The following is a 26,850-nucleotide window of genomic DNA, read 5'->3' as shown; positions in this document are numbered from 1 at the left end:
ATTGATAAACTCTATGATTCTGCTGTCAGAGATTTATGGATATATTATTATTAACCTAATTATTATTTGTTTATTATTCTGTAACTGCTTTAATTTACTCATTAACCACTATCAAACTAATAAGCAGATGATGTACAAGACCCTCTGAAACAGCTGCAATCAAATCCTCACAGCAAATGTTGCAGCATGGTGTGTACTTACTCCAACAGTAGAAGCTGTTCCTGTAGTAAAGGGGATTAAACTCCTGATGATGATGAACTCCCCTCAGTTTGGAAGAAACTTTAGAGTAGCAGGTGTTTAAAAACATAGGGACCTTTCATTCCATTCTTCTAGGAATTGAACTGGTGGTGTCAGTAGAGCTCTCATCATTCAGACCAACACAATGCCATGAGTCATGAGTTCTAGACCTCACTTTCTGGATTTTACATACTGCGGAAAATATCAGGTGAAAATGTGTAAGTATTTAGATATTTAGTAACTAAAGTTTTTTTTTTCAATAACCTAAACACAGAAAAGATTTATACATTTAAACAGAACCCTAAGCAATATTTGGTATGTTTGCTACTTGTTTCCCCTTTACAGCTGCAGAGTGTAAGGGTGGTTTCTTACCCTTTACATTTGCATTCAGAAGTTTTTTTGGGTTTTTTTTTTGCTTAGTTTCTGTAGTGCAGAGACTGGAGTATCAACAACAAAGGCTATTATCCCTATTATAGTGGAGCATTTCTGATTTTAAGCTGTGATTTTAAGGTTAAAATGTTACCTAGTAGTCAAATTGGTTCATGTGGTGTTGTGGATATGAGATTAAGAGCTTTTATTAGACATTTTCCAGGCTGAACCATGGATGATTAGGGTAGGATTAAGTGATAATAACAAAGACTTCTATTGCAGTCTGTAGTTTTACCATGTACAGAGACCAGAAAAACAACACAAAACACACCGAGCACTGAGATGTTTAAAGATCACTGTATATAGTTCACTGCAGTTTCTGTTCATGTCATTCTACATCAACAAAAAAGAAAATGCCTCTCTCACTTTCTCTCTGTGGATGCTAAAGGGAAATGGGCGTACACTTATTTTTGTTATGGTTTGCTGAACTACAAGTGCATAAACAGATGACAAAATGGCTCTCAATCAGAAGCTGTGAAAGAAAGACAACAGTTTAAATTCCTAATGATGTAATGTCTTTGTTAAATACGGATAAAGCTGAAATGACCATGAAGATCCTCCTCATCTTCAGCCTCTACCTGATCTCAGGTAAGAAGCACACTTCTAAATCATCAGCTCTATCAGCAGTGTCACATCCAGCCTTTCTTCACATGGACATTCCTCCTCTTTTAGCAGCTACTGGAGGATCCAGGAGAATGAGGGGATTTTCAGGAGGAGGAGTCCTCATCAAGTGCAGATATGAGACACAATACACATCAAACAGAAAGTATTTCTGTAAGGGTTCAAGGTTAAACTGTGCTGACCAAATCAAGACTGATGTTAAAAACAAGTGGATTGATTTTAAAAGATTCTCACTGTTTGATGACACCAGTGCTGCAGTTTTCTCTGTGATGATCAGAGACCTCACCATAAAAGATTCTGGATTATATCAGTGTGTGGTTGGTAAATGGTTGTGGGACAGCTACACCCCAGTGGAACTGGAGGTAGAGGAAGGTGAGTATCTCTTGCTCTTCCTTAATTATGTTAATACTTAAAGTAAAATCCAGTTAGTTTGTAAAATAGCTGGGACACAATAAAGAGTGAAAAGCTTATACTATATTCAAAATATATCACAGTCTTGAAAGATTCCATAATAAGCAGGTGAACTGGTAAAAAGTGAGGTATTCATGATAGAATATAAACTTTGTGAGAAAACTGTCAAAAAAATTAAATATTCAATGCAAGATTTGATTTAATGAAATATATTAAATCAAATGTATTTCACCATATACTGTACCTAATATTTTAAGAAGAGGTACTCATGACAATTGCTGTATGTGTATGGCAGCACTTTTATGTTACCTTGATAAATATAGTCTGACTATATAAACTGACTAGGGAGAACTCTCGAAAGCTTTTGTCAAATAACAGTCCACTGCTACATGAGGAAATGCAACCTGAAACTATATTTTGCAAGGAGAAATTCCTACATCTGTCGAATGATGAATATCTAATAAGTTGTCTGGAAGCAAGCTCAGTTCTATGGTCAGAGGAGTCCATGTTTCAGCTTGTCCATGGTTATTTAGGAAGAAAATGCCAGGCATCATTCTGCACATGCTACAACAACATAGCTTAATAGACACAGAGTAGTGTGGCTGATGGATCTGCCTGCAGTCCAGATCTGTCTATTATGGCGCAGGACAATCAGGCATCAGGACAAACAGGCTTTAACCACAGACTGATGAGTAGCTGAAGCTATCAAACCAGAATGCACAAACATTCCACTTGCAAAACTTAAGCAACTGGTATCCAGTTATCATGTTTAAGAGAGAGCTGTTGGACATGTTTATGTGCTTTTAATTACTTTAATAAAAATAGCTCAAAAACGAATCAATGAATTGCTCTAGAACAGCTGCAAATTGGTTAAAATCCACTCTGCCCAATGAAAACTGTTCATTATAGAGGTATAAAAGGCACAAGTACTGAGGTGTAAAACAGTGGAATTGTGTTCTCTGGATAATCAGACTGTTGTGCATTCATCATAACTATAATTCTATGTTCACACTGCTCTGTGTGTATACATTGCTCTTTGTTTGTTTTGTTAGATCATTGACCACAGGAGGATGGGTTCCTTTTCTGATTCTTGGTTCATCACAGTAGTTCTTCTTGTTCTGGGAAGCTTTATCTGACACTGTTGCATTGCCAGTGCTCAGTTGGGGCTAGGACTTGAAAATCTGTTAAACAGCTTTATGACAACACCGTCTGTAAAAAGAGATTTATAAATAAAATTGACTTTATGATTGACAGATTTAGAGATTGGAAAAAGAATCAGTGTGACTGGCCACACTGGAGAAAGAGTGAACGCCACCTGTAAATACCCAGAATTCATGAGGAGCTACCCCAAGTTCTTCTGCAGGAGAGTGAGCAGTGGTGAATGTTTTTATAATACAGCCGTTAAAGCAAGTGGAGAATGGCTGAATCAAGGAAAATACTCACTGCATGAAAACAGAGTAAAGAACACCCTCAGTGTGATCATCAGTGATGTGAGAGAGGGAGACTCTGGTGAATACTGGTGTGGATCTGAATCAGGCTGGGAATCTGATCAAGGATACAAACTCTACATCACAAACATTACACTCACAGTGACCAGTGAGTAGAGAATTTTTTGGCTAATTTGTAAATCTTCAGACACTTTCTGTGGAGTGTATGACAGAGTAGAGGCAAGACGTACAAAGATACAGTCTAATATCCTTTCAGTGTATTACACAATGTACAGACTGGATGTGAAATATAAAAAATTGGGAATGGCTGAATTCCTAGGTATAGGCTCAACCAAATTTTAAAAATATTTGATCTAAATTCACATTTACAGCAGTCTGTCATTAGAGCTATGTAAAAGTCACATGCACATCAGGCTCACAACTGTAAGAGTTATGTTTATACCACATCCGTAAGGAGTACATGCAGGGGTGGCATATGGGGTGGAGATTAAGAGAGTCCTAAGGACCTGAGACTGACAGGCCCTTATAATTTACATGAAAATACATGTTACATAGGTTTCAGTCCAAATAATTCAGCTGTGAAATGTCCTACATCGACAGAACAAAGACAACCAACAGAAATATCAGCATCATATCCACAGAGTTTGATAACAATCTCAACGTCAAACACAAAAATCACCGCAGTGACAACCACCCAAGAACCAACTTCTAAGAAGAGATCAAAAGGTACAGCATTCCTTACTGGTCTTTTGGTTTGTTTCGGTTTTCTTCTGGTTTAATTTAGTTGGGAAGACAGGCGCTTGTGTTTCTGGTCTTTTGTCTGTTAGGGAATTCAGAGTTTAGTAAATGTAAGTGATGTTTTTTTTTTGTTATTTCCCCTTCTCTGTCCTCTATTACAGTTTTTCTCTATCCTTTCCTCTTATAATTAATATAGAACTCGAACAGCTTAAACTGATACACTTTATAAAGTGTTTTTTTTTCTGACTGTGGGAACATAGTAAGGGGATCTCAACTGTCACATTTAGTTCTGACTCATCAAGTGTCTCTGTGTCCTTGGTTATTGGGCACCAACTGATTAGATGTAAAAACTTAAAATTCCTGACATTTGCAATTCAGCCATGTTAAATCAACAAAATATGTGTTAAAATGTAACAGACTTTAAATGTAACAGACTTAATAATGTTCATTTAACACTGGTTAATTTGCTGTGTGGGGTCTCCAGAATTCAGACTTTTTCCAGCACATCCTGTTGATTGGATTAAATTTGAGGAACAAAGTTTCCCAAAAGTTGAAACAATTTTTTCTATCATGACATAATGTGTGTAATATGATTTGTTTTTATTAAACATAAAAACAATTGAAAGTAATGCAAAATTAAAGTTTTTTCTTTCATGGTCTCTGAATCCGAAAGTGGTTCTTACAGAATTATAAACTGTTGCATGTCTCTGTAATGTATTCTGACATTTCCTTCCGTTTAGGAGCAGGTGTTCAGCCATCAGCCCCCAACAGTTCAGAGACCACAGAACCAGCCACATCCTCAACTTCTACTGCTGAGTTATCTTCACTGTCTGGACAAGGTGATTGCACACACACACAAACACACACGCACACACACACACACACACACACACACACACACACACACAAACACACACGCGCGCGCACACACACACACACACACACACACACACACACACACACACACACACACACTAATTTCTAAATGATCAGGTCTGATCTAATGATGATTCTGTTTCTTCAGGATTTCCATCTTCCACTGTGATCTCTGCTGTGTCTGTGGTTGTGGCCCTGCTCCTGGTCGGACTTTTATTATTCATACTCACCCTGCAAAAGAGAAGAAAGTCTCAGGGTAAAACACACACACACATGAATATGGAAATGTCATTATTTAGGCTACAATATTTCAATAAAAGGCAAACAATACACTATTCACAAGTGTGGGAAGATTTACCACTGTTCCCAGGTTTCTCCTTTTGAAAATGGGTCTGGTAAGGTAGTTTGCCCATTCAAATATGGCACTGTAACTCCTTCCAGCTATACTTAAACAAAATTTAATTGTTTTTATTATTATTATTATTTCCCATTTATTGAAGAGCAATCAGCTCCGGTTTCCTCCCACAGACCAAAAACACACGTTGGTGGGTGGATTGGCGACTCGAAATTGTCCGTAGGTGTGAGTGTGTGAGTGACTGGCGCCCCCTCCAGGGTGTATTCCCGCCTTGTGCCCAATGATTCCAGGTAGGCTCTGGACTCACCACGACCCTGACCTGGATAAGTGGTTACAGATAATGAATGAATGAATGAATGAATGAAGAGCAATCATAATTAACTAGGTTTCACCGGTGCATTTGAATAATGGCTCTGTGCTGCCCTCTGCTGGGTGTAGTGACCATGTTAAATGTCCATACTGTTCTAAAAGGGCATAAAGATGTTTTTGCTTTGGTCTGTGGAGAAATGAAACTGTGCCATCAGTCATGTTACTTTGGAATCTGTTGGAGTGGAGTTAATGATCCATAACTAATCATTCAGCACCTGATCTCATTAATATTATGGGGATGGATGTAATCAAATCCTCTCAGCTAGGTTTCAATGTCTAGTGTGTAAAGCCTTTACAGAAGAAAGGAGGCTGTAAAATGGGGTATGAGTACCATTTATTTTAAAAGAAGTACTGGATGAACTGTTAATTTTTTATTCTGAAATTCAGCCTCAAGTACGAGTAAATCTCTCAGAGTCTCCTCAGATGTCCACAAGGTGAGACACAGCTCTGTTTCAGTCATTCACCAGTGAAATTTTTAATAATGAACTGTAAATAACAATAATAATAAAACAACATGACCATATACATTGTATCTAAACACTTTACCAGCTTTGACATCAACTTATTATTATCTTTCAGGTGACCCTTGCTGAAGTTGATTATGAGGAGATTAAAGACTCTGGAGTTTCTACAATCTACTCTACAGTTGACCTGCCCACACACTCCTCTGATCATTCCTCAGTTCTTTATGACAACATCCAGTTACACACAAGCCCCTGTAACATTTCAAACCCTATTTATTCCACAGCTGAGTTACCCACAAGTCTCTCTGATTCTGGAGAGGGTCTGAATTACTCCACAGTGAATTTCTGCAATAAAGCAGATGACTCTGACATTGTTATCACTGCAACCACCAACAAACAGCAAGACTCCTGTGAATATGCTACTGTCAGACACTAGCAATGGTGTCTAGATTAGCATGCTAGATGTTAGCATGCACCTAATCCAAATATAGGAGGATGAAAGTTTAAAATAAAATGTTAAAATATAAATTAAAAACGTGTTTAAAAAGTGATTCCGTTTTTTTTTTTTTTTTTTTTACCATACATTCAATGGCGTGCAACTCACAGGGTGTGAAATATCAAACTAATTGTTTTCCTTGAATTAACCATTTTATTGGTGAACAGATTTTTCTGATACATCTAGGCCACTAGGGGTCTGTGTAATAGATTCAAAAGATTTTGCCTGTAAATGTGTTTAATATTGACAGAAAAATACATATTTCCTAATCATAGATGAGAAATGTACTTACATATTTTTGGTGTGAGAACTTAAATGAGTGTGTGTATTGCAGCCATAAAGTGACCACACAAACAGAGATTGTTAGTTTTCACTGGACATAAAAAGTCTCAGTGCTCTTCTAAAAAATCTTCATGACCAGAGGAATCACTGGCCATATGTTTGAAAGATCGAGGCAGCTTAGAAGCAGCAAAGCTGCCAAAACTCATTTTCTCCTGAACAGGTAACATCAAGTCATTTCTGAATAATATGTAAAAATACAGATGCCTATGTATAGATTAAAAGTGTAACCACCATAGCTTGGGGTTGATTGAAAGGTGCAAGGATGGTGTTTTGTGTGTTTTATGTGAAGGTGGTGAATAACAACATGACTGAAATTGTAAATAAGATTATTTTAATGAAATTGAGACAGATTAATGTGTGTTTCTCTGTTGTTTGGGTGTGTTTTAAACTAAGTCAAAAGTTGAGTTGAATAGTTCAGTAGTTGAATCAGAATTTAATTTTTTCTCTGAAGCAGCACTGACAAAACTAATTTCAATTTCATTTTCTATGCTGGTATTTCCTGGTCAAATCTAAAACGAAAACTTTAATGAGGAAAACAAAATTTCATACACCACGTTAGCTTTACTTTTTGAGCTACATAGTAAGAGTGAAAATGAAAAAAAAAATTCATTTAATTTTTAAATGCAGTATGCAACAGATGACACAAAATTAAAATGAAATTGAAAAATTCATTCATTCATCGTCTGTAACACTTATCCAGTTCAGGGTCACGGTGTGTCGGAACAACACGGAATCACTGGCCGCAGGGCAAGAACACACCCTGGAGGGGGCGCCTACACAGGGCGACACACACTCGCACATTCACTCAAAATCTCACACCTATGGACACTTTTGAGTTACTGCAACACTACCTGCTGCGCCGCCATTCCGCCCTACAGTTAATCAGTGTTTGATTTATATTTGTTTACTTTTTTAAAAGAAGCAAAATAGAATTATTGATATCGAATGTAATATATGCTAACCACAGTTCATCCCAAAGTTGACTGAATTAGGTCAGTGCCCAGGAGCTGTACAGTCGTGCTACAACCAGAAATGGCCATTCCTGAACTGTGGTCATAAATTTGGTTTGTGCAACTTTAAATTTGGTGATTAGATGCCAAAGATGCCAAACTGATGAAAAACATCCAGTCTATTAATGGTTTTGGAGGCGGGATATCCAGACCATTATCCCGCCTCCAAAACCATTTATATTTAGCACTATGAATTCCATGGGTGGCACGGTGGTGCAGCAGGTATTGTCATTGTCATAAAGCTCCAGGGACCTGGAGGTTGTGATTTTGAGTCCTGCTCCAGGTGAGTGTCTGTGAGGAGTTTGGTGTGTTCTTCCCGTGTCCACGTGGGTGCCTTCTGGGTGCTCTGGTTTCCTCCCATGGTCCAAAAGTATGTTGGTAGGTGGATTGGTGACTCAAAAGTATCTGTAGGTGGGAATGTGCAAATGTGTGTCACCCTGTGAAGGACTGGTGCTCCCTCCAGGGTGTGTCCCTGCCTTGCCCTCAGTGATTCCAGGTAGGCACTGGACCCATGATGACTCACCAAACTCCTGGTGTATAAGTCATTGTACCACATACACAGGAAATTTGTCTTCCACATATAACCCATCTGTGGTAGTGAACACACACACTCACACACACAAGTGCACTAGGGGCTGTGAACACACTCTCAGAGCGGCAAGTGCCTTGCTCAATTGTACCTCAGCCGTGGACTGATGGAGGAAGACAGTGCTGTTCCTTCACACACACTGCCCCCAGTTCTCCTGCCGCTCGTGGGAATCGAACAGCAACCTTTGTATTTGAAGCATAAGCAAATATGATTAATCATTTTCAGTCCAACTAATTCATCTGTGAAATGTTCATCTGCATCAGCAGAACAAGAACGACCAGCAGAAACGTCACCGACAAGCACAACTCCACAGAGCTCAGCCACCTCAAACACAACCACAACAATGCACACAATAGTACAAGAATCAACTTCTAAGATGACATCAATAGGTAAAGCATCCTGTTCTGACCATGTGTTCTTGTTTGTCCCTGTTTAGTGTGTGTTCTTGTTTTATTTATTTTTTTTGCAGAGCTATTTTTTTTGCAGAGCTCTCCTCTCCTGGTGTGTCTTCTGGTGTATTCCCAGGTCCCAGATGGATCTCTCAAGACAATATAGTCTGTTTAATCCATACAGACTACATTAGCTCATGTGCTGATTTTAGTGTACTGTAAATCCTTAGTTAAGATGGTTTCTCAGTTCTGTACCAGTTGGACATTGGGCAACACTCCACCCTGAATGATAGTCACTCCTCCAAGCAGTTTGTTGAGCTCTTCGTCATTACGAACGGCTAACTGCAGATGATGAGGAATGATATGGGTTTTCTTGTTGTCACAGGCAGTGTTCCCAGCCAACACCAGAATCTCAGTGGTCAGATACTCCAGTACAGCTGCCAAATAGACCAGGGCGCCAGCACCAACTCGCTCAGTGTAGTTTCCTTGCGCAGATGCTTATGTACACAGCCAACTGGAATCTGCAGCCCAGCACACGATGAACTAGTTTTGGCCTTGGCTCTGGTTTTCCCTTTTTTAAAATCAGCTTTATTAAAGGGAAATCATCACAGCACATTCATATACAGGGGTTGGACAATGAAACTGAAACACCTGGTTTTAGAGCACAATAATTTATTAGTATGGTGTAGGGCCTTCTTTTGCGGCCAATACAGGGTCATTCATTGGGAATGACATATACAAGTCCTGCACAGTTTTCAGAGGGATTTTAAGCCATTCTTGTTGATCTTGGTCTGATGATGATTCTGTTTCTCCAAGATTTCCAGCTTCTACTGTGATCTCTGTTCTGACTGTGATACTGACTCTGCTCCTGATTGGATTAATATTCTTCATAGTCTCCCTGCAAATGAGCAGAAAGACACAAGGTACCACACACACATTATTGTTTATGCTACAATATTTTCAATAGAAGGTAAAGACTTTGTTATCACTGTCTAAGTCTGGGAAGATTCACCATTATTCCCAGGTTTCTCCTTATAAATGACTCTGAAGTAAGCTTGCTGGCTCTAAAATGGCAGTGTAACTCCTTCCAGAAATGCTTAAACTACTCTTTTTATTTATTCAATGTAGAAAACTACTGTATAATCAACCATTTACTAAAGATCAATAATTAAAAGAAAAACAATTCACTTGACCTTAACAGTGACTTAAAATAATGACCCTGAGCTGCCCTCTGCTGGATGTAGTTGACCATGTTAAAAGCCAGTCATGAGCTAAAAGGGTATAAAGAGTTTTTTCTCCTGGTTTCTGTCTGCGGAGAAGTGAAACTTTTTAATCCAATTTCTTTGGGATCAGTTAAAGTGGAGTTAATGATCCACAACACTGATTCAACATCAGTACCTGATCTCACTAATATTATGGGGCTGAATATAATCAAACCCTCACAGCTATGTTCTGGTATCTAGTGTGTAAATCTATTCCAGAAGAGAGGAGGCTGTAAGTGCCATATGGTTTCTTGGTTTATAAAGAAATGCTAGATGAACTGTTATTACCGTATTTTCCGCACTATAAGGCGCACCTAAAAACTCAAATTATCTCAAAAGCCAACAGTGCGCTTTATAATCCGGTGCGCCTTATATATGGACCGATATTGAGCCAGGTCTCACAACTACGGTAAGCAGCCGTCTACTTCATTTTCTTCCGCGCGCGGTGCATGCTGGATATATACCGGTATATATATTTCATTTCCATTTGTTTTTTATGTAAAGACCCCAAAATGGCTCCTATTAAGAGACACGCATATGACGCAGAGTTTAAACTCAAGGCGATCAGTCACGTAGAAGAACACGGGAATAGAGGAATAACTTAGTAAAGTGAGCTTTACGTGTTTATTTTGTGTGTTGTGTGATTTTAACGTTTGAGCAACTTTGAGTTATTGATATATTGTTATCGCTTTGCACTATTTCGAGTGTTACTATATTGTGATTATTATTATTATTGAATCGAAGAAAAGTCCCCCCCCCACTATGTGGGGTATATTAACATTGCACTACATGTTTTACCTTAAACTACGCTGGGTTGTAATCTATTAATAAAGTTGAACTGACCTATCTGACTGTTTTGTTGACATTCCCTTTAGCGCAGCTCCATCTAATTGATGCATAACGTAACCCCCAGCCTCTACTGTAGCGTCTATTGTATGCGCCTTATAATCCGGTGCGCCTTATATATGGACAAAGTTTTAAAATAGGTCATTCAATGAAGGTGCGCCTTATAGTGCGGAAAATACGGTAATTGTTTGTTCTCAGATTCAGCCTCAAGTTTAAGTAAATCCCTTTTTTTCAGGTGACCCCTGAAGAAGCTGAGTATGAGGAGATTAAAGAATCTGGATTGTTCACAGTCTACTGTAAGGTCAACCTGCCCACAGACTCCTCTGACCCTTCCTCAGCACTTTACCACAACGTCCTGTTACCCACAAGCCCCTGCAACATTTCAAACCCTATTTATTCCACAGAGTTTTGTTGAGTCTGCAGAGGGTCTGAATTACTCCATGATGAATTTCAGCAAGAAAGCAGACAGCTACGATATTATTACCATGGCAACCACCAGCAAAGAACAAGTGTCTAAGTTAGCATGTTAGCACTTAAACTAAATATATTACAATAGAAGTTTTTAAAAAATGTCATGTGCCATGCAGTTTTTTAAAGAGTTTTAAGTTGAAAGTTTTAATTAGTTATTCTAAGCCGTGCAGCTGAGACGAAGAATCAAACTGCTTTGTCATCTCTGAAGGAACCAGTTCAGGAGGCAGCCATATTTAACATAAATATAACATTTCTGACCCATCGAGACCACCAGGGGTCAGTATTACTGCTATTATAAAACATGGTAAAAATGAGTAATTCAGTCTGTTAATATGTTTGTTTAATATTGAGAATTACATTTTTATTTATATTTTTTTAATTTAAATGTATGTGATGTAGATACAAGACGCTCTGAAACAGCTGCACATGAATCTAAGATCACCATGTCCAATCCTGAACATGCTAATGTGACTGAGTGCCATCAAATCCTCACAGAAAATGTTCCAGCATGTTGTGTAAAGTCTAACTCTCCTCAGTTCAGAAGAAACATTGGAGGAGCAGGTGTTTAAAACCCTAGGGCTCTTTCATTCCTGTTCTTCTACGAGCTGAACTCTAGGTGGAAGTAGAGCTCACCTCATTCAGACCAACACACTCTGACTCATTGAATTATGCTCAACGTGCTTCAGTTCTGGACACTTTCTGGATTTTACTGGGACAAATATCACGCAGAAACTTCTGAAAATTATGGAAAATTTTATAAATATAGAAAGATTTATATAAATATATATAACAAATATAGAAATCTAAATTCAGAAAGTGTTCCCTAAAATCTGCATATTTAAGAGGAACTTAAATTGCTTTAACTGGTGTCTGGTTTTATTATAAAACTAAGTTTCCTAAAGATACCCTGCTCAAAGTGCAGTGCACTGGTGTTTACAGAGCATCAGAAAGTGGCAGAGGTGTGACATCACTACTGTTTTCACCATGGAGCAGGTTAAATAGTGAACTCTCCTTGGCATCGGGAAATGTAAGTTTTAGAGCTGACCATCAGACTGATAACTTAGTAAGTCTTCTGTTGAGAGAAGGCCTTTCACTTCTCCTGATTTCAGTGTTAAATTAGAATCATTTCACACTCTCAGTATCTTATCTCTCCTTTCAACAAACAGTGTACACAAGTTAATTCTGTGTGTAAACTACTGCACTTCTAGCTGTAGAATATTAAAAAAAATAGTGAAAATTTAGTGAGAACGTGTTTTGATCAGAGATGGTGAAATATTTTTATGTATGAATGGACATAAGGTTTAAGAGGCTTCAAGACTGCACAACTCCATAAAACACTCTGAGCTCTCTCTCCCTCTCTCTCTCTCTCTCTATCTGTGGGTACTAAAGGGAAATGGGCGTACACATTGTTCTGGTCTACTGAACTATACGTTTTTAAACAGAAGCTGAGAAAGAAAGACAACAGTTCAAAGTCCTACATGTTTAAGGTATTTTTAATAGGAACAAAGCTCAAATGACGATGAAGATCCTCTTCATCTTCAGCATCTACATCAGGTAAGAAACACACTTCTAAATCATCAGCTCTATCAGCAGTGTCACATCCAGCCTTTCTTCACACAGACATTCCTCCTCTTTTAGCAGCTGCTGGAGGATCCAGTAGAGTGAGTGGATTTTCAGGAGGAGGTGTCCTCATCAAGTGCAGATATGAGACACAATACACATCAAACAGAAATTATTTCTGTAAGAGTTCAGCGCCAAACTCTGCTGACCAAATCAAGACAGATGTTAAAAATGCGTGGGTGAATTCAGGAAGATTCTCACTGTTTGATGACACCAGTGCTGCAGTTTTCTGGGTGAAGATCAGAGACCTCACTGTAGATGATTCTGGAACACATTAGTGTGCGTGTGATATAAAAAGGAGTCGTGACAGCTACACCCCATTGGAACTGAAGGTAGAGGAAGGTGAGTCTCTCCATCATTGTCCTCTTTATGATCTGAATCCTCCAGCATCATTAGCTTCAGTTACAGTGAGAGAAATCACATAGAAGCCCATGAAGAACCCAGATCAGGAACTGTGTTCTCACAGTGTTTATTTTCACAGCTCTATTAAGAGGCGAGTGATTAAGAAGCAGTGCCAGTGATACTTCCTCATTTATTTTTATTTTTAATGTTCATGATTTTGAAGGCTAAAACTAATTTTCTACACTAGAGACGCCTGATTACAGCAGCAACTTTTGTTTCAGGACGACGTTTTGTGTTACTGTTAATATGAGGCATGTAGGAAGGATGCACCTTTTAGTGGCCTCAGCTTATATTTATAGTCAGGGTTAGGATTAGCATCAGTCAAAGCACAGGAAGACAAGCACAAAGTAGGCAGTTTCTTACTCTGCATCCAAAACAGAGGTTCAGAAACAGAGATACAGTAGTATTTTTTAATTTTTCATAACATAATAACATTCTGCTTAAAACCAAACAAAATATTGAGATGTCTGCTACAGTAACAAAAGAGAAAATTAGATTGCATATTTATTTCTTCCAGAGACATTTGTGATAGTCAGAGCAGGTAAACACGATGGTCTAGGCGGAGCCTTACCGGTTTATGGTGTTGTCTTTGAAAATCTTAACCCAATGTGTACTAACCAATCAGGTTCATCACCAACTTTGGGCTGGTAACCAGTAATCTTCCTTCTTCCTCAAAGGCAACACTGCTTCCAGAACCATTCTGAGCAGTGATTTCGCACATGAGTGTGTAATTACCGAGGTGGGGAGCCAGGAGGGAGCTGGAGCAGGAAAGAACCTCTATCCAGGAAGAATGTTTCAGTCCATACAGTGTAGAAGTGACAAAAACAGTTTCGTAACAAAAACACAAATTATTATTGCTATTATACAATGAATAGCGCCCCTTTCTGGAGTATTTCCAAAAAATGAATGAGTATGTATGTGAGTGAACGAGATATAGTCAGGTCCCTGGTCCTTCTTAAAAAAAACAACAAAAATGAAACAAAAGATCAGTATTAAATTACTACAATGCTGTAAGCTTAGTGTCCACATGCTCAGTGCTAATTCTATTCAACCCGGTCTCACACCTACTCGTGATATAGTCACATATGTAGGGGACTGCAATTTGTGAGTGAGGGACCTGGAGGTTGTGGGTTCGATTCCCGCTCCGGGTGACTGTCTGTGAGGAGTTAGTGTGTTCTCCCCGTGTCCGCGTGGGTTTCCTCCGGGTGCTCCGGTTTCCTCCCACAGTCCAAAAACACACTTAGGTAGGTGAATTGCCGACTCAAAAGTAAGTGAATGTGTGTGTGTCTGTGTTGCCCTGTGAAGGACTGGCGCCCCCTCCAGGGTGTATTCCCGCCTTGCGCCCAATGATTCCAGGTAGGCTCTGGACCCACCGTGACCCTGAACTGGATAAGCGCTTACAGATAATGAATGAATAATGAACTTTTCTTGCCGTGTGGTCCATGTTCATGAAATTCCTCAGAGTAGGAGTTTTGACTTAAGATCAGATCCATCTCTTATTTACTTTGACTTGCATCAAGAAATCCTGAAACTCACTTATATTAAGAAGCTTGACGAATACAGACCAATGTTGCCAGCATTAAACCAGCCCAGTTTGGCTCACTATAATCATCATCATCATTAAGTTACACTCTTAAAAAAATAAATATATATATATATATATATATATATATATATATATATATATATATAATACAAATAAAACATAAGTACTGTACATGTACTGGGGATGTGCAAAATAATTTTCTGGGATTTTGTTGATAAGGTATAAATTGACTATATTTTTGCATTATTCAAATATGTGAAAAGTCTTATATTTTACTAGCTTGCATTTCTAAAAAGATATGAATGGACTAGAAGTCATTAATCCAAAATGTCATATCAATAATGCATGCTTCTTACCGTAAATAAATAAGTGAATCAAAGTTGTGTCTGGAATGAAGAGTTTATAGGAAGATTCATCTCTACTTATGGCTAAAACAGAGCATTACATCTTCAATATCATATTAAGGAATTAACATGATTGAAAAAACGGTTAAATTAACACTCCCCCCACCCCACACACACACGATGAGTGAATATAATGCTAATGTCACAGATGAAGAAAAAAAAACAATGAGGAAAAAGACAAAAAGTACATAAGTAGAATCACACCTTCACCAGGACAAAGTAAGGATGAGTATGAACAACAGCAACAGAAAGCGTAGATGGAGACGTGGAGAAATAAAAGGAAAACAAATAAATGAACATTAAAAAAGCAAAAGACAAAGAGTACTGTGTAAACGGAAAACCTGTGTTTTTACTTTGCCATATTATAAATCACCTGTAAAAATTTGTTTTAAAAAGTTTAAAAGTTAACAGAGGAACAGTGTCAGGATCACGAATTACTGTTTCTGCATGAAAATTGCAATGGGTGGAGCTGGGGAATTAATGGAAAATTAAATCAATTTCCACATTCAGAATCTAATTCATGTAAATCTTGCAAATATTTATTATATTGATGTTTCTTTTAATTCTGGTCATTCTATTTTAATTTTGCTAATGTCCTGGTGTGTGTGGATGTAGTGTCCCTTTTAAACTAACTATACTGAGCTGTAGTCATGTGATTCTGACCCATCCAATCTGCCACATGGAGGCAACAGAACCTAAACACAGCGCCAAAAATATAGCACATCCTATGTCTGTCAGTTAGTTCACAGTTCCAATGTAAACACTGACAAAAACAGTTTAACACAGAGGTATTTCATTAAACACTCAATTCACCTGAGATTAATGTAGACTAAACACACACAAATACTTAGTTGAGTGCTACAGTGACTTGAGTGCAGCATGATTTGGTGGAATTATTGGTCATTGTACGTGTTACGAAATGTGTCTTCCACATTTAACTCATCCGTGACAGTGAACAGAAACACACGCACACACTAGGGTCAGTGAACACACCTGGAGCAGTTATGCGCCTTGCTCATGGGCACTGCACATGTGGATGGTGATGTAGGAGGGCAGTGCGGTTCCTTCACTCTCCCCATTCCCAGTTTTCCTATTGGTCAGGGGAATTGAACCAGCAACCTTCTAGTCCCAAGTCTGCTGCTTTTTCTGTAAACATAACCATTCACACGGGGTAGGTAGAAAAAAATTCTTCTCTGGTTACTGTTCTACTGATGACTGCTGTGTCTAGCAACTTGAATGGGTAAAAAGGTGGCTACGATCATGGAACCATAGTTTGAACAGTATCCTGACATCAAATATAACCACAGAGGGCTGCATGGTTTTCATTCCAAGCAGGGGCACAGCCGATTCCAGTTCTTTAATAAACTGGTTTCCAACAACTGATTAGGTGATGCTTCTAACTTGACATAATAAAAACCTGCAGACACGTGGGTCCTTTGCAATAAGGACTAAACACCTCTGATCTATAATATGCTGAGCGTTAAAAATATCACATAACTGTCCCTCTCTAACACATTTGACCTGTAAAATTATCAGTACATTCTCCACGACATTCAAGAATGTTGACTGATGAGTGTTGACTCAATGGACTGTGAGTAGACTATAAGAAAGGACCAATAAGCATCCAACAGAAGTATTATAAGACCTGGATGAGTAACTGAAGGATTTCTTCAGAGGAATGGAAGAAGCAGCACAGCCCGAGGTAAAAATAAATAAATAAATAAATAAAATAACCGGCTGTTCAAAGAAACTAATATCTCTGAATGAGAAATCAACTAGATAAGGTTAAGGTACATAATCAGAACTCCTGGTAACCTGCAATTTACTCCAACCCCAAAGCCCCCACCCCCACCCCCCGGTTCTCATTTCAATAGTGAAATTGAACAGCTTATTACCATTAACAATCAATATATTCTTTAACAAATTTGCCAATTTTACTGAGAGTACATGATTGCGTTAGGTATAATCTTCTAATTGTCAATTTACTGTAACTGGAAAAAGTGCCGTTAAACGGCTCTGACAGGACACTCACGCGAGACTTCAGCGCGAATATTACTGGCCCGTTAGCTTCTTGGCTAACATTAGAATTTTCCGTTCCACCTTGAATGGAGCAGTAGTTCCTATTTGCTGTTTAAGGTGGAACAGAAAATTCACCTTAAGAAATTTTCCAAGTTCACTTCCGAAGTGCTTGCTTCACAGTACAACCACATCTGTGTCATATATGGCTAAAATAAGCCACTAGATGGCAAAATAACAACACAACTTCCATACAGTGGAAAAACTACACGTTTAGCTTCATTCCGCGGATATTATCTCTTTATTTTCAAAGTGTCTCAAAAATATGGAAGGCTCACTGATAAGAGACTATTAATATCCTGAAGATGAAGACATTTTACTGTGGAATTTTTTTGTAATTGCCCTGTGGACATGGACTGGACATGATAGAATGTGTGGAGAAATTGCACATTTGGCTTAATTAATTTGATATGATCTCTTTATATTCAAAGTGTCTCAAAAATCTGAAAGGCTCATTGAAGACATAATATAACAGACTATTAATATCCTGAATATGAAGAAATTTTTACTGTGGAATATTTACATAGCCAACTTCAGCGTTGTATGTTGCACCCAATGAATTTCCTGTTCAAATTCACGTTCATTTCAGAAAAGTCAGATTTTTTTTAAACAATTTTTATTATTATGATTTTTATTATTTCTAAAATAATACATTCAATAGTATCATATTTCACACTTACCTCTGCCGTGAAATATAGATCCTATATAGATCTGTTTCTCAGGCCAATTACAACCAAGAGAAACGCACCTTACATTAAATATTAATCATAATAATCAAAGATCTTCTAGCATTTGTTAATAAGCATGAAGGTAAATAAAGACAATATTTATAGACAGTTAAAAAGCCCTGTCCAAATCAGTTCCTCCATAAACGGACACAATAAATGTGGATAAAAGTTCTAGCTAGGAATACAAATACTACATTGTAATTATTATTTAGGCACTACGGGGGATCAGTCTTTAAGTTCGAGGAATATTTATAGACTTGGTTCCCTAAAAAAGCATCAAGTAGGAAAAGATTTCAACTATACAGCGCTTTTAACCCAAGTGGTGCACCTGTGTTACTAGCATACTTTGTGGCAACTTACCAAAATTTGTGAGTTTATTACCTCAAGTAACATTTATATCTGCGATAGGGTAGCCAACTATATAAGGCCTCACTTTATTTTGCACTTGTTTGGTGGTCCGCTCCCACCCTAGCAGTGACAGTTTGTAAAAAAAAAAAAACTCCAGCAACACTGATGTGTCTGATACACTCATAATAGCACCACCCACAATACACTGAGTGTCACCTCTGAGCTGAGAATGATCCACCACCCAGACATCTGGACAACAGCAATCCTGTGGTCAGAAACTGAACAATGTGACAGAGGGTACAGTGGCAGAGAAAGCCCAAAAGCACTGCAAATTATAACAAGCTTCAAAACACAAAACACATCCATCAAAACAACAACACCTGGGCTTCATTTCACAAAAATGATACATATTCAGAAAACAAATGCAAGTTCTTAAACATGATCCAGGTTCAGAAAAGCTGCAAATCCAGTTACAACACAACCAAAGTTTTCTGGAGGACCCTAAAAGGTGTTGCCCCTACAAGGATATGTGATGTGTGTACACAGAACAACAAAGCCCCACCAGAATCTGACTCACACACACGTCACAAAGCAGCACTGGCACAAGAGATTGCACTCTACATTCTTGTTGTTTCTGTATGAAAGGTACTATACAAATAAATATATTACAGTCAATTGTATTTAATTGGTTAGTAGCATAATTTTTGTATTGTATAAAATCTAGTAGTTAAAACAAAAAGCAAAAGGTTTCCCTGTACCAACATTTAATGGTCATTTCAGCCAACATTCCTAGATGTTTCAGGTGCTGTTCTAGTCTTTGATGTAAAGGAAAAACAAGCCTTATACTTGTTTTAAACAGAAATAGGAATTGTGAGTGTAATCTGTTGTGCCCGTGCTGATTTGTGACACGCGTGCACACAAATGGAATTGGATTCTGGTCTTTTGGTGTGCAGCACCTTTCAGGGTCCTCCAGAAAACTTCAGTTGTGTTGTGACTGGATTTGCAGCTTTTCTGAAATAGCATTGCACTTCTTAACATTGTTTTAAAGGATGTGTTTTTATGCTTTTTTGCATTTATTCCTGCAGTCTATAAAAATCTATACAAAATCTACAAATTATTTACATACCCTCTACCCCATTAATCATTGGACAGTATATACACTGAACAATTACTGCATTAGGAACACCTACCTTGCACTCACTGCCCTAAGAATTATCCACCACTCAAATCATACTTGCTCTGTGAGGATTCTGACCATTAAAGAACAGAGTGAAATGATGATAAAGAATGCAGAGAAACAGGTAGATGACAGTCTGCAGTTGTAGAACTACAAATTGCTTCTATGTGGTCATTGGAGCTGATAAAATGTGCAGTGAGTGTAGAAACAAACAAGGTAATGGTTCCTAATCGTGATCGTTCTGTGTATGTTCTGTTGGGGTCTATATTGTGTTTGGGGTCTATTTTGTATATTGTGTCGTCCCCCCCCCCCCCCCCCCCCCCAAGGTTGCAACTGAGAGTATGTATGGTGGAAAGGGATTTTTTTATACCGTTGACTGAGACAATTGTTTGTGTTCAAATTTTTTTGTTTGTGTATCTGTCTTTCTCTCTCTGAACAGTATGGCCAACTCAAAATATGCCATCATACTGGACATTAAGGCGAAAAAGTAAAGCCAGAGTTAAAAGACAATTGGAGTTAATAAAGAAAGAGGATACGAGAGTCTGTTCAAATGACTGTGTTACTCTACAGGATGTAGCTGAAGACTCTGATGATGACTTTATGGACTGTCAATCAACAATAGATGAATCAAACACAGATGATATATTTGTTGATTCATATATGGGATTTGAATCAGAGACTGATTCTGATTCTTCAGAGCATGAGTGTGCTACATTGCAAAACAGTCTAGCCATATGGGCAGCAGAGCACAACATTTCTCATGCTGCTTTAAATGATCTAATTAAGCTACTGTCCAACCATCATACATCTCTTCCAAAGCATGCTCGGACATTGCTGGGCACAGCTCGATCTGTTCATGTACAAGAAAAGGCTGGTGGCCAGTACTACCATTTCGGCGTTTTAAATTCAATCTCTGAAATTTTGGAAGAAAGGTCTGCATTTAGACAATAACCATATTGACCTGCAAATAAATATTGATGGCTTACCTCTTTTCAAAAGTTCAGGGACTCAGCTGTGGCCAATTCTTGCTATCGTCCAAAATTTTCCCCACAGTGAGCCTGTGGTTGTTGGATTGTTCTGTGGAACAAAAAAACCAAACTCACTAGATGGATTTCTTGAAGAATTTGTTGCTGAAATTGTGAATCTAGAAAGTGGGTTTGAGTATAAAGGCATTCAACTTATGCTGAAACTTTCATCAATGGTATGCGATGCACCAGCTTGTGCATTTCTTAAAAACATCAAAGGACATAACGGATATTATGGATGTGGAAAATGTACACAGGAGGGGATATATAAAGACAACAGGGTTGTATTCCCAGAAACTAATGCTCCTAGAAGAACAAATGAGAGCTTTAAAATAATGAGTGATGAAGATCATCACCTTGGTCCATCCCCACTGCAAAAAACCTCATTAGGAATGGTGTCAGGATTTCCACTTGACTATATGCATCTAGTTTGTCTTGGAGTGATGCGACGTCTCTTGATGCTTTGGCTAAGAGGTCCACTTACTTGTAGGCTATCCAACTTTAATGTTAGCAGGCTCTCCCAAAGGCTTATGGAGGTCAGACAATTTGTGCCCAATGAATTTTCTTGAAAGCCTAGAAGCCTTCAGGAGCTTGACCGATGGAAGGCTACTGAGATGAGACAGTTTCTGTTGTACACTGGACCAACTGTCTTGAAAAACATTGTGAGCACAGCAGTTCACAACTTCTTACTGCTTTTTGTGGCAATTTTCATTTTGTCAAACAGAAGACTCCTTGTTGACTATCTACAGTATTCAAATTAATTACTCATTTTATTTGTCCAGAATTTTGGAGACCTGTATGGGGAGCAGTATTTATCCTACAATATACACAATCTTGTCCACCTGGCAGACGATGTAAGAAATTATGAAACTCTTGACAATTTCAGTCCTTTCAAATATGAGAACTTCATGCGCAAACTTAAGAGACTCGTGAGAAAGCCTGAGTTTCCACTGAGTCAAACTGTGAAAAGACTTTCCGAAAGGCCCAGATGTAGACAGAAAAAGGACAGACTCCAGCTCAGACAAAAGCATACGTCTGGTCCTCTACCTACATCACTTTTCAAATTCACAAGCAGAACAGTTCAAGGAGATTACAACAAACCATTTCACACTGAAATTAGATATGACAAATAGTTTTGTTTGCATTGGAGGTTCTGTGGCCCAGGTTAAAAATATCATAGTTTCTGGCACTGAAACATACATTGTATACAGTGAATTTGCACACCAAGAGTCATTTTTTGACTATCCACTGGCAACAAACACATTCGGAATAAATGTAGTTGACAAGTTGTCCAAATCAATCAAAGTCTGCAAACTTGGCTTTATAGACAAGAAAATACTTAATACCACATGAGAGCAAATTCGTTGCAACGCCCCTTCTACACTGTGACTGAAGCAGTTAGCCTTTTTTTCTTTTTTCTGTCTGTATGTTTTGGGTGGGATGGGGTTTATAGCATCATGTATCTATTGGTGGAATTTACTGCAGAGGGAACAGCAAGTCCATTACCCAAAGACTGGGTCATTAATGACCTTGCATGGTGGCCCCCATACAAGGACCAGTCGACGTTCCTAAGAAGTATAAAAATTAGTGAAATTCCTAAACCAGACAAGGGATGGACACAACACCAGGTCCGGGTCCTGTACGAGTCAGGTAAATTGAAAATGCAAATCACAATCAATTTTTTCATGTCATACTTAAAGATTTGTGAAAGGGGTAAACATTTAAATGCAGCTTACATTATGCTAATAACTTATTTTATATTTTATTTGAATTTTAAGATAAACTAGACAATGATACAATAAAATGGAAAGCTTCATGTAACACATCAGATCTTAATTCTGACGAAGAAACCAGAAAAAAATCACGGTGCATAAATTTCTGAATATAATACATTAGTATATACTGTTATGTATATGATTACAACTCTAACTTACCTGCAGGTCAAGAAAGAGACCATGTTGGTGGTCTGATGAATATAACGAGGACTCATCCATCACAAAGAGGCCCAAAAATAAATTTCCTCGGCCACCACAACCTCCAAATGTTCCAAGTAAGAACCAACGCACCTAAATACTGTCAAGCTAAGAATTAGTAATTATATATGGCATTGTTTCCTAAACTTGCTCCTAGGAACCCATAATACTGTTGTAGTGGAGTATGGACCAGATCAAGAAATGAAAAGTTTAAGACTCTCCACTCTGATAAGGATTTTTGGAACAGAACCCCACATTCCACAGAATGTGTGTGTGTTGAAAGACTCTGCACACACCCCCACACACACAAACTCACGCACACACACATGTCTACAACCAAAGACTAAGCAGAACACACTTCAGTGACCCCAGGATGAATGAGTCACCATCTTCAACCCAGATGACTCCTAACCCAGGGTTATGACTCTTTTAAGCCTAGGAGATCAAACAACATTTTGGAGACCAGGATTAAAGAACCCCAGTTTTATAGCTATTGGCGCCTAGATAGCGCAATGATTATCTTCTGCAAATCAACAGATGGCTCCCAGAACTGACCTTCTAGTGAACTCTCGCAACCTTAGTTCAAACCAGACAAACAGCATGGACCAACAGTGCCCCCAAGTGGACATTTGCGAAATCACGTTTCGCCCTGCCGCCCTCTAAATAAATAACGGACGCATCGGGGCGCCGCTGTTTATAAACATGTTTATGCAATATGTATTAATGTTACCCTCTGTTATTCTCAGGTGAATGTCTACTAACTAATGAAGTGATGTGTATTACTGTTTCAATCATGAGGGAAAATTTCTGTCTCTGTTTAGGAAAACGAATTAGTTTCTAACATCTAGAATAGTTGGTAATGTACTCAAGATACATACATACATATATATTTGATAAAAATAATCCAGTATACTCATTATGCTATGTCCAAGTATGTATAAGTATTTTATTTTATCCAGTATTTTATTCTATCCAGTATTTTTTAAGAGCCAAAAATATGAATTCTCTCTCTCTCTCTGAAACGTGAAGAAAGTCACGTGAGCCTCAGGCCCAGGATCCAATCAGAGAAACGAGACCTCCCAAATGGGCATGACCGCGCCACATCTGAAAAGGAGTCACCCAGCCCTTGACTCACTCTCTTGCTACCTTCCGCTCTTGCTACACTCTCTTCTTTCCGAGCTCTTCTTCCGCTCACCTTTTACGGAACTTCTCGTACGCTTTTCTTTTCGCTCCTTTGTCTTCTCTCTACGCCGACAAGACGACTCTTCAAAAGAACTCTCTCAGAAAAGGACTTCACGCAACTCCCAAGGGACGCCTTGTGTCAGTTAGCAGTGCGATACAGAAACTACAGAGTAATGTCGAGTAATTGTCAGTGATCTTTTCTTTGTTTTATTTGTGTTCGTGTTTGTAGCCCAACCCAAGTTTAATTTTACGACTGATCAAAGCAGGTGAAACTTATTCGTGGCCAGAATAAAAGACACCGCTAAGACAGAGGAAAATCGTAAAATAAATAAGCTAAGTAATTCGAGATTAGTTCTGGTAATCGGAGGAAAAACAGCAAGCTTTTACATATTGGGAAGTGGAAAGTCCAGTCAAGCCAGCAGCTCTCTGTGAAGGGAATCCCCGACTGACGTCACACCTTCCGAAGGACGTCGAAAAGTGGCTGACTCATCCGGGAGAGAATCTCCCCACTGATCAGACTAACTTCAGCCGTGACAAGTCAAGCCTCAGAGAAACAACAGAGCAAAGATCTGCGGGACATCAGCGGCTGTGATCATAAACCCGAAATCGGCAGAAAAGCAAGCTAAAATTCCTCATTTTCAGAGCTGAAATTAAATTAAATCTCTTGATAAAATCATATCTTGATCAGATCATATCAACAAGCCTCACTCCCAAGCCATATCGCCTAGCCTATCTCTAAATTCGAACCGGTTTCACCTGCATTGATTCCGTGAGATTTTGATGATTGTGCTATGTTTATCAAATATTATCTTTTCTCTTAATAAAGTATTTCCATTATTTGAAATAATAGTGTGTGGAGTTTGTTCATTAAGAGTCTGAAAATCCTGAAGAACTCACGTAGCGGTAACAGTATTCCCTCTCTAATACATTTTCAATAATTTTGTCATTTAAGTCATTAATAATAATAATAGTTATTATAAGTCATGATCACTATTAAGCACGAATATGGTCACTCCGCTACACTGTACATTTTAGAGGTATATATAAGAATATGAATGCAGGAAATATACAGTACTTTGGGGTCCTAGGAACAGGATTCAGAAACACTGACATACAGTATGTTCTTGTCCAATATGTCTAACTCCTAATATGTCTATATACTTGCATAAATTAAAAGCATTGTGTCTCACCTGTTCTTAGCTCCAATACCAAAACCACAGCTTACGGAGAAGGGGAAACCAGTAGCATCTTCATACACTTGTAGGTTCGTAAGAACATACCTGCATTTAAATAAAAATAAAAAACAATTAACTAAAATTTACATTTATAGACATAAGCCTCTTATGTTTTCACAGCTCCACGTATACACAGAGTGAGACAGCAGCCTAAGGAGGCCAATATAAGGACACTGCCTTCTTTCAAAGTAAGAACTTTCTGAAAAAGTAAACTATGCCAAAAACATTAGCTGCTGCATGTTAATATCAAATAAATTCACTCAGAAATACACATCAATGTGTGCTTGGCACTGCACTGTAAAAAAAAGTAAACGTTGCACACTTCCACATGTTTCTATTAAATTATTACAATACAATATTTCAACCATGGGGGCGGCACAGTGGCGCAGCAGGCAGTGGCGCAGTCGCACCGCTCCAGGTACCTGGAGGTTGTGGGTTTGTTTCCCACTCGGGGTTGACTGTCTGTGAGGAGTGTGGTGTGTTCTCCCTGTGTCCATGTGGGTTTCCTCTGGGTGCTCCGATTTCCTCCCATGGTCCAAAAACGTGCGTGAGTATTGCCCTGTGAAGGACAGGCGCCACCTCCAGGGTGTGTTCCTGCCAGGCTGAATCACCCAGTGATTCCAGGTAGGCTCCGGACACACTGCGACCGTGAACTGGATAAGGGTTACAGACAATGAATGAATGAATGAATGAATGAATATTTCAACCCAGTTAAGTATACTTAATCTAATTATGCAGAAAAACAGCTTTACATAAACATTACACTTTGCAAGGTCAAGATATGAACAAGTTTACATCTGTTTTTTTTTCTTCATTTTTGGTTTTGTTTACTTCTTAAAAAGCCCCAGTTCCTACTGTAAATCAGCATCAGAGGAAAAATAATCCTAGAGCCCTGTCAACTGTTCAAAGTAAGGCCATATCAAATGTGTGAAACGGTGATGTACATTAATATTTGCTCTTTCAAACAAACAGTGCACAAGTCATATAAAAACTTAATTTAATATTCAGTCCAAACTGACGTTTGCTTGTAATTTTTTTCTTTTTTGTGCATTTCCTTTACTAACAAAGGACTTGATAGCTGCATATTCTTTCAAAACAATAAACACGAAGTTACATTTTACCTCAACCCTTGGATATTTTCAGATATGAAGCAAGAGTGGAGTTAGATTTTCTCCTGTCCCAAAAATGAAACTAATATGTGCAAGTTTTTGTTTTTTCACTTCTGCTTTTTTGACTTTTTGAATTTTTTAGATAGTTTTGAGGATGTCAGATATATAAGATAATCCACTTGTATGATTATCTTAGAAGAAAAAAGTCAAAGGAATATCATTTGCTTCTTTGACTGTAAAATTTATGAAAGTTGGTCTCTGACTTACACAGTAATGTATGCTTCTTAACTGGTTACAATACTCCTTTCCAGCACAATATTCACCAAGTGAATGAATGACACCACTCAGTGGTCAAATTTCAGTGGACACTTTTCAAAGTAAGAAAGCACTACTAACCTAAAACCTAAAAACTACCATTATTAAAAGCTGCAAACCTGCTTAATTAACTTTGACACAGTTAGTGACACACACTGTAACAATGCAACAGTTAATTCTGATATTTTAGGGAAATAACTTCACTATGCAACACTCAATGACATTTTATTTATTTATGTTTTTTCAAATTATCATTTTAATGCCATATGTGGTTTGGTCAGTAGGAGGATCACTGCACTCACAGCTTAGAGCATGCACATGATTTGTAAAAGTGCTCTTTCAAGCTTTATGCTCAAA

The 26,850-nt window shown here is 38.2% G+C and overlaps 1 protein-coding gene across 1 annotated transcript; it reads left to right on the top strand.

Annotated features, from left to right (window-relative positions):
* The first annotated feature begins 1,117 nt into the window (after positions 1–1,117).
* LOC136686653 (CMRF35-like molecule 8) lies at positions 1,118–6,419 on the top strand. Its single transcript, XM_066660561.1, has 8 exons — positions 1,118–1,254; positions 1,339–1,659; positions 2,953–3,294; positions 3,747–3,872; positions 4,625–4,723; positions 4,909–5,016; positions 5,872–5,918; positions 6,064–6,419. Exons 1-8 carry the CDS (start codon positions 1,179–1,181, stop codon positions 6,382–6,384), a joined length of 1,440 nt encoding a protein of 479 aa, XP_066516658.1. The 5' UTR covers positions 1,118–1,178; the 3' UTR covers positions 6,385–6,419.
* The last annotated feature ends 20,431 nt before the right edge of the window (positions 6,420–26,850 follow it).

The sequence above is a fragment of the Hoplias malabaricus genome, chromosome 2 (genome assembly GCF_029633855.1).
Source record: "Hoplias malabaricus isolate fHopMal1 chromosome 2, fHopMal1.hap1, whole genome shotgun sequence".
Classification (NCBI taxonomy): domain Eukaryota; kingdom Metazoa; phylum Chordata; class Actinopteri; order Characiformes; family Erythrinidae; genus Hoplias; species Hoplias malabaricus.
Note: the sequence above shows the minus strand (reverse complement) of the source record. Positions and strands in the feature narration are given on the sequence as shown.